The following is an 8,388-nucleotide window of genomic DNA, read 5'->3' as shown; positions in this document are numbered from 1 at the left end:
GTGACTCCTGCTTCATAACCTAATTCACAGACTGGTGATGCCCAGAAATCTCTTAGAGGAGCCACACTGGTAATCCCAACATTTGGGAACCTGAGGCAGAATCGATCTACACGGTGAGTTGTGGGCCAGCCTAAGTTAAATTATATCAAAAAACAGTACACTGCCTCCCAAAACCCCCAATAAAACAACAAAACTTAGAACAGTGCCTATCAGATTTAAAGGTCATGAATGATAACTGTTTTCACTAGAATGGAGGGAGCTCCTTTTGTTCAGATATTTGTCTAAATTTGATGAAAGACAACATAATCATTCCCCAGAAAAGAAAGTACAGAAGCAGGCAGCAAGGACCTTTGCCTGCTAAGCCATCATGCCCACCTTTTCATTATGGTTGAGATATGATAGCAAGTAGTTAGCACAAGCCGGAGTCATCTGGGTTCAGTTTTCGGTTCATTTTCTAGTTCTGTGACCTTGAATACAATATCTGTGACTACAGTTAAGAACTAGCATCCCGCCACTCATGGAGATGGCCTGGAACCCCTGCACAGAGGTAGCCTATGGAAGTTCAGTATCCAAGTGGCCTCCATAGTAATGGGGACATGAACTGATTGGCCTGCTCTTTGATCACCTCCCCTGAGGGGGGAGCAGCCTTACCAGGCCACAGAAGAAGATAATGCAGCCACTCTTGATAAGACCTGATAGACTAGGGTCAGAGGGAAGGGAAGGAGGACCTCCCTTTTCAGTGGACTGGGAGAGGGACACAGGTGGGGAAGAGGGAAGGTAGGATTGGGAGGGGAGGTGGGAGGGAAGTACAGGGGGATACAAAGTGAATAAACTAATAAAAATAATTTTAAAAAATATCAGCTCAGGGCTGGAGAGATGGCTCAGTGGTTAAGAGCACTGGGTGTTCTTCCAGAGGTCCTGAGTTCAATTCCCAGCACCCACATGGCAAGCTCACAACTGTCTATAACTCCAGTTCCAGGGCATCTGACACCCTCACACAGACATACATTCAGGCAGAACACAATGTACATAAAATAATTTAAAAAAAAAAACAAAAACTAGCATCTTTTTTTTTTTCTCCGTGGTTCTCTGGCTGGCCTCAAACCTGTGGAGATCCACCAGTCTCTGTCCACAGATGCTGAGATTGAGTCACTACACCCAACTTCATACTGTTTTTTATGATAAAGCTCAGATTCTACCTTAGGAGTTGAACAGCCGTACCTATTTCATCCTTTCTTCAGTTTAATTTATCCTTTATTCTCATCACAACTCTTGATCTTTGCTTATCACCTATGCAATGAGACTCTTCCATTAACTTAAAATGTCTACATTCTAGACATCCCATAATGAGCATTTAAAATTAAATTTTTAGGATTGTGGATGTTGAATCACTGAGTTCATGGGGTGCTTGCCTGATACACAGGAATCCCTAGGTTGAGTTCTGTACCACCACATAATCCAGGTCTGGTGTCGTGCCCCTCCAATCTTAGTACTAAGGATCAGGAGCTCAAGGCCGTCCTCAGTGAGTTTTAGGACAGCTTGGGATGTGTGAAACCCTTCTCAAAAAAGGGCTGGGCAGTTATATGGCTCAGCAGGGAAGGGCACTGCCAAGCCTGAGAACCCAAGCTTGATCTCTAGGACCTACATGGTCGAAGAAAGCCAACTCCTAAAAGTTGTCCTCTGACTTCCCCGTGTGCTGTGTGGCGTATGCAAGCTTTTGTACACATGCACATAAAATAATTGTAATTCAGATTTTTAAGAGATTTGAATGTTGGTTTCCTGGGTGCTCCCATTAAAAAATTAAAAGTCCAAGTTATTCTGATTAAGTTCCCAATTTGATTTATATTTCTCATATTGATATTCAGGTTCTTTATCCTGAAGTCACTGATTGGTCATTTGTTGTTATCTTTGCCTCTTCATAGATAAGATAAATGGTTCATTTGATTGAGTTCTTGCTGTGTCACATTTATATACCTTTTCAATATAACGTACTTGAGAAATGCGTTATTCCCTATATTTACATTATATTTAAATTGCCCAGAAAGCTATTAAGTAACAAACTTGGATCTATACCTTCATCCCTCTAAGAACAGAGTCTGTGACCTTACTCCAGGCTTTTGGAGTCCAAACCAAACTAAAACTTAAGGCATATTGGGTAGGGTTTTTTGTTTGTTTTTTAAGGTTTTGTGTATGGGTATTAGGCCTGCATGTATGTATGTGCCTAGTGTCCACAGAAGCCAGAAGAGGGTGTTGGAACCACCATGTAGTATAGGAACTGAACCTGGGTCCTCTGCAAGAACAAGTACTTTTAATCTAAAAAGATATCTCTCCAATCCCTTTGTATAGTTTTTAGCCTTAAGCACTTTAGCAAGAGAGATAAATATAGGATGTGGAACGCATTCTATCAGCAGATGGGGAATTAATTCGGATTAGATTCAGAGAAGGAGCTTAGACGCGGACAGGACCAAGGAAGTGAGAGAGGGCATTTCTGACTGAGTAACAAGAAGGCATTCTGGAGCAGTAAAATCTGGTATGTTTGGACATGCAATGAAACTGTAGAAAAGGTGGTATTTACTTATTCTTACAGGAGTGGGGAACACAAATGAATACATGTAAGTTATAAGTTCAGATTTCTTAAATGAGAGGCACTTTGTAAAATGCTAACTGCTCAGAGATAAGACTTGAGAAAACAGTTCCAGCAAGCTTTACAATGTTCTTACCAGTGACTATCTGAAATTCTCTTAAGCATGATTGCCTGTACCTCAGAAATGACTGTGACATCAAAAGATTTCATTGCCATAAAAGCAAACAAGAGCACGAAACATATCTTCCCAGTTTCCTTTTTTTTTTTTTCCCTCCAAGACACGTTTGTTTTGTTTTTTTTTGCAGTACCCAGTTTACTTTCAGAGAACAAAGGACCACTTAACAGGTTAAAAATTCTTCTTAAAAAAAAAAAATTCTTCTTTAAATAATTAACATTTCTTCTAGACAAAGTTCATTAAAAATATTTTATTTAGTATATTTTCTCATTCAGAGAATAACCATGATAAACAGGTTATTTTAAAATATTGTAGCAATGATTCTTGAAGGTAATTTGATTAGTGCAGTTATAAATACAAAAAGGGGAGAAATTACCAGAAGTAACACATGATTTTTAACAAAGCTTCAGGAAAATCTTGATTATTAAAATTCATTTAAAATCTTACAAGTAGGCTGAGAGTGGTGCATGCCTGTAATCCCAGTACTTAGTGGGGTTGAGGCAGGGAGATTGTGAGTCTGAGGCCAGCCTGGGCTACATAGCAAAAACCTGTCTAAAAAAAAAAAAATTACAATTTTTGCATATAGTTTTAGCTCTTGAGAGCCCTCTACCAATAAGGCACCTGCAATAGTTAAAAAAAAAAAAATTGCTACTGCAGCCTTGGGGAAACATTCTCCGGTGGCTGTTGTGTTGGTGCTCCTTCCGACAAAGCTCTCTTTTAGGATAGCTACATACATATGTACATCCCAAGTTCCAAGTGTAAACACTGCTATTGAACTGATGGACTGGAACAAAAAAGTACATCCTTAACCTTCCAAGTTTCCCAGGAGTTAGAATTCCATAAAAATATGAAGTGTGAACACGAAGATGCTGTGGTAACTGGCTTTATGAAAGCTGGTAATCCGCAACTCAACAAAAGCTCAAGCTGTAGCACGGAGTCATTGCGTTACCAGGCCACGCTCCCTCACTGCGTCAACAGCAGCCGCCTACTGGCTTCTTAGAGCCCAGCTAATGATGGTGTGAAGATCAACACTGGCCACCGCCCTATCCACGGCTCAAAATCAAAGGCTCTTCCTGTCCCCTTCTCCTAAGTCCTCTTTAGCTTATCTGAGATGTTCTCAAAAGGAAACAAAGTTATTAAGTGATCTGGAGTGTCTCCAATATCAGCAGCCTCTGACCCAGCCAGATTCCAACAGAGGTTTTAAGTCAGTGTCCTTTAAGGTTCCCATGGTCCTGGAGAACATCACGCAAACTTCTTCTTGGTGGCAGTGAACCTGTCCATGTACTAAAAACACAAAAGAAAATTATACATAAGGCATTTTGGTATGGGCAAATACAAGGATACTTTTTAACTTAGGTTCTTTTCATAACAAAGGTTACTTTCCGCCCCCTCTTTTGAGACGGAGTCGCACTCTGTAGTCCTGGCTGGCCTTGAAGTCACAGAGATCTGCCTGCCTCTGCCTCCCAAGCACTAGGATTAAAGCCATGCTACCATATCTAGCAAAATGTACTTAATTATTAAAGCACATTAACTTTTCTCATGTATTTTGCTAGGAAACATAAAAAGATGCTTTGCAATAAACAGTACATGGAGAAAGTCATCTTGACAAAATCTGGCTGAGTCTTAAAACTACCTCCAAAATATGAAACTGTCAGATGCTTAACTGTAGATATCACCGAGTTATCTCAGCATTTTTTTTTTTTCTTCTGGGGCAGGTACTAGAAATGAAGAAGATGCTAACATATACCTTATCATAACCCTCCAGTTCTCGAAGTTTCTTTATTTCAAAGAGATTGCCTTCCACAGCAAGCAGGCAGATTTGGGAGTCACTAAGGATGCTCTGTGGAAGCATACTGAGCTCAAGGCAGTTCTCTTCCAGGCGGAGGACTTTGAGTCGTGGACAGCAGGATATCTTCACGGAGATCTGAGATATCTGTTGAACAACAAAGCAGTAAGAGGACAAGGAACATAATGGCTACTTTACTACACTGAAACAAATCTTGACTGTGTCCTAGTTTTTTACCGCCTCCATTTTCTCACTACCTACTCATGACAGAAGCCTCTGTTACATACCTTCTGTTACTCCTCCACTTTCAAATTATTTGAAGGTTACCAGTAGCTTTTCAGAAATAAAAACTAATAATAAAAGCACTGTACATTTAGTATAGAAAATAATGAGGATCATGTAAGTTTAAGGAAAAGTTTACCAGTGAGCTGCAACTCAGAAACATGAATACTTTGGTACCTACCACGCTGCTCTATTGCCAAATCCAATATTCCATGCTTCCCATGTGCTGCTGCTTCTAACTGGACTATCCATCCATTTCTTGAGTTTTCCTCTTTTGAATTTCTCCTGATTTTTTTTTGGGGGGGGGGCAGCATCCAATTTTTTTCTTTGTTTTTTTGTGATGTTTGTTTGTTTGTTTGTTTGTTTGTTTTGAGACAGGGTTTCTCTGTGCAGCACTGGCTGTCCTAGAACTCTCTGTAGACTAGGCTGGCCTCCAATTCACATATATCCACCTGCCTCTGCCTCCCAAGTGCTGGGATGAAAGGTGTGCGTCACCACCACCAGGCCCCTTTTTATGTCTTCTTTTTTTTTTTTTTTTTTTTTTTTTTTTTTTTTGAGACAGGGTTTCTCTGTGTAGCCTGTCTCTCATGGACTTGTTTTGTAGTTCAGGCCTTGAACTCACAGAGATCTACCTGCCTCTGCCTCCCTGAGTGCTGAGATTACAGGGGTGTACTACCATGCCCAGCTACTTAAGGATCCTTTTCAAACAGAAATAAATTCCAAATGCATTGTTTAACATTCTTAACCGTCTCCTTAAAAAAATTCCTAAAACCATTTCGCTTGTGACCTCAAAAATCTGTATCAATGGTCCTGTTAACTAATCTCTAGGTCAGTTTTATAGCTACAGTTCTCACTAAAACATTTGGATGATCCATGTGATGAGATCAGCCTGTCCATTCAACAGTGTTGTGTAGGTCCTCCAGGTCAATAACAGCCAACACTTTGTTTCTGGCCCATTCATTTCTTTGACCCATTAAATTCTCCAAGTCTTTTTCCCTCCCATGCTGCAGGATAAACCAGAGTCTGATGTGTGCTATGCAATTACTGTGCCACTCAGCTGTCTAGCCCCCGGTCACTAAATTCCCATCCACTACCTGGGAACTTACTGAAAATGCATACTCTTAGATCTCAAAAACACTAAGGTGGCCATAAGCTCCCTTAAGCCATCCAAGTAAGGTCTGAGAAACCATGGGTCCAGCAGTAATGTATGTGGAATGAGTTCTCAACGAATTCTTGGTGCTTAAACAATGACAATTTTTTTCCTAAAAAGCTCAGGGAAAAAACAAAACAAAACCCAAATCCCAACCTCAAAGCCTGACTATTATGTTAACTAGTCTAGCACAGTGATAATGTGTGTAGTAACTAATATACTGAGTTGTACATATGTAGGAGCATAGATGCTGAAAACTAAAGGCTGCCTAGTCTCAGATCTCTTTCATCACTACCTCATGTGTAGAGCAGAGTACTTCTCCAGACAGATGTTAACCAAGAAGCTTCAAAACAAGGCAAACATTTCACATGTCAAGTTGTCCAGTGGTAACCTAGCTCCAGAAAAACGATCACACTTAGGGATTTTTCAGCAATGTCTGATATCTCGTTCCTATACTATAGGATCCCTGACATTGCTCCTCACTAAATGATTGGGGGTGTGAAAACTGAATTACTTGTAAAACTTCTTTTGTAATTACCTTACCCTGTTGCTCTGCTCAATCTTCCTCAAACTCCTGCAAGACCGTTACATAGCCACTATCAACCTACTCCATGACACTGCACACTGAAATAAGTTCAGCTTAGTTTCTGATACCCAACTCCATAATTATCGTTTAAGGAGCAGGAAATTATCAGAAGACCATACACCCAAATGTACACTGGGGAAGGGGGCAGAACACACACACACACACACACACACACACACACACACACACACACACACTATAGACCTGGTTCTGGTTGAGATTGAGTTCGATGGCTTGCAGCTCCCCAACCATGTCAGGAATACTGCGAATTTGGTTTTTAGAGAGATCTACGACATCCAGATGTCGAAGGCTACAAAGTTGGGGTGGCAGTGCTCCCAACTGGTTCCCAGAGAGGCTCAGAGTCTTCAGGGCAGAGAGGTTCCCAAAGGTAGATGGGAGCTCTCTCAGGTGGTTGTTGTTTAGACTCAGTGTCTCCAGTTTCTTCAGATTGCATAATTCATCTGGTAGAATAGCTAGTGAAGGAAAAAAAAAATTAAAACCCGAATCTGATGGAACTAAGGAAGCTTATATAAAGATAGTATGGCGGCCTGCTTCATCTTGTTTTTATTGTTAATTCTGAAACAGGTTCTGATTAAGCTGTTTAGGCTGGCCTTGAAATTATGATCCTCCTGCCTCAGCCTTTTGAGTAGCTAGGGTTGCAGACCTAAATCACCAGGCCCAGCTTCTTACATAGAGTTCTCACTTACCGAGCTTTACCAACAGTGTTCGGAAGATTAAGAAGCCATCAAAATGCAGAAAAGTGTTTATGTGTATAATGGGTTCGTTGAGTAAAGGGCCTTAGGTATATTCTAACAACAATCTGGGGAGGTTTGGAAGATCCTCCCATTTCCACCCTGACACCCAAATTATGTAACTGTTTACACCGCATCCTAAAGGTCTTCCAAGTCCATATTAACCTAGTAAGAATGATAATGCTACCCAAGGAAGCTTGTATATTTAATTGCAAGAGGCAAAAGGCTTCAATACTCTTAACATTCTGCATCCCCTGAACTTATTTCATAACAAAATCAGTTTGTAAGAGGAAAAACACCCTTCATGACTACTGATCAACTAGCAAAAGCTGCCCAGGCGCAAAAGCCATACTCAGTTTGTTGTTGTTGAGGGAGAGGCTCTTCAGCAGAGTGAACTTTCCTATTAGTAGAGGCGGTAGGCTGTCGATCTTGTTGTTGGACAAATCGATGGTCCTAAGGTTGCTTGTTAGCTTCTGCAACTCTGAGGGGAACTGGAGAAAGGAGTTCACAGCAAGGAAATAACGCACCAATAGGCTTCGCCACCCCTCTACCTTTTAGTTTCTTGCCCGGGTCCCCTCACGTCTCACCTCGGTCAGACCACGGTCCTTAAGCTGAAAGACACCAGTTTTCTGCGCTGTTTCCACATGAGCGCGGAGGGCACTGTTTCCCATCCTAGCGCTGCGGCTCAGTTCCCTGCGGGAAAGAAGCACAGCTGTCACCGCCCTGTCTAGACACCCAGAGCCACCTCGTAAACCTCCCGTTCGGGTCTCCCGTCCCAGTTGTCACCTTCTGCCTATCCCTACTTCCCAGGGGCCAGCCCAAGAGTGGCAAGAAGAAAGCAGGCGAGCAGACAGCGCTACCACAAGGTCCGGCTGCAGCGGCAGCCAAGCTAAGAGCCAGGGAACCTCCGATAGCCGCTGCCGGAACAGGGAGCTCGAGACTCGCCTCCGACCGCTCAGTGCAGAGAAGGCTCCGCCAGGGAACACCGGGGACCCGCGCTCGCCTGAGACGCGCTCCCAGGGCTTCCGCCCGGGCAGGAACGCCCTGTGACATCATCAAGCCGCGCGACCGTT

The 8,388-nt window shown here is 42.2% G+C and overlaps 1 protein-coding gene across 2 annotated transcripts; it reads right to left on the bottom strand.

Annotated features, from left to right (window-relative positions):
- Window positions 1-2,994: 2,994 nt before the first annotated feature.
- Lrrc57 (leucine rich repeat containing 57) lies at window positions 2,995-8,323 on the bottom strand. Of its 2 annotated transcripts, none has more exons than XM_055591645.1 (6): window positions 8,261-8,323; window positions 7,903-8,008; window positions 7,668-7,806; window positions 6,768-7,036; window positions 4,507-4,692; window positions 2,995-4,043 (listed from the first exon to the last, which is right to left on the bottom strand). In XM_055591645.1, exons 2-6 carry the CDS (start codon window positions 7,984-7,986, stop codon window positions 4,002-4,004), a joined length of 720 nt encoding a protein of 239 aa, XP_055447620.1. In that variant the 5' UTR covers window positions 7,987-8,008; window positions 8,261-8,323; the 3' UTR covers window positions 2,995-4,001. The 2 variants fall into 2 exon arrangements, with proteins under 2 accessions (XP_055447620.1, XP_055447537.1); XM_055591562.1 differs by lacking the exon at window positions 8,261-8,323 and adding an exon at window positions 8,102-8,163.
- Between the last annotated feature and the right edge of the window lie 65 nt (window positions 8,324-8,388).

This window comes from Psammomys obesus, unplaced genomic scaffold (genome assembly GCF_907164565.1).
Source record: "Psammomys obesus unplaced genomic scaffold, mPsaObe1.curated_primary_1811, whole genome shotgun sequence".
Lineage (NCBI taxonomy): Eukaryota > Metazoa > Chordata > Mammalia > Rodentia > Muridae > Psammomys > Psammomys obesus.
Note: the sequence above shows the minus strand (reverse complement) of the source record. Positions and strands in the feature narration are given on the sequence as shown.

Coding starts and splice junctions, on each gene's coding strand:
- Lrrc57 (XM_055591645.1), bottom strand. CDS start 7,986: ATGGGAAACAGTGCCCTCCGCGCTCATGTGGAAACAGCGCAGAAAACT. Junction 7,807..7,902: donor AGGACCGTGGTCTGACCGAG/GTGAGACGTGAG, acceptor TCCTTTCTCCAG/TTCCCCTCAGAGTTGCAGAA. Junction 4,693..6,767: donor TCAATCTCAACCAGAACCAG/GTCTATAGTGTG, acceptor GTTGTTCAACAG/ATATCTCAGATCTCCGTGAA.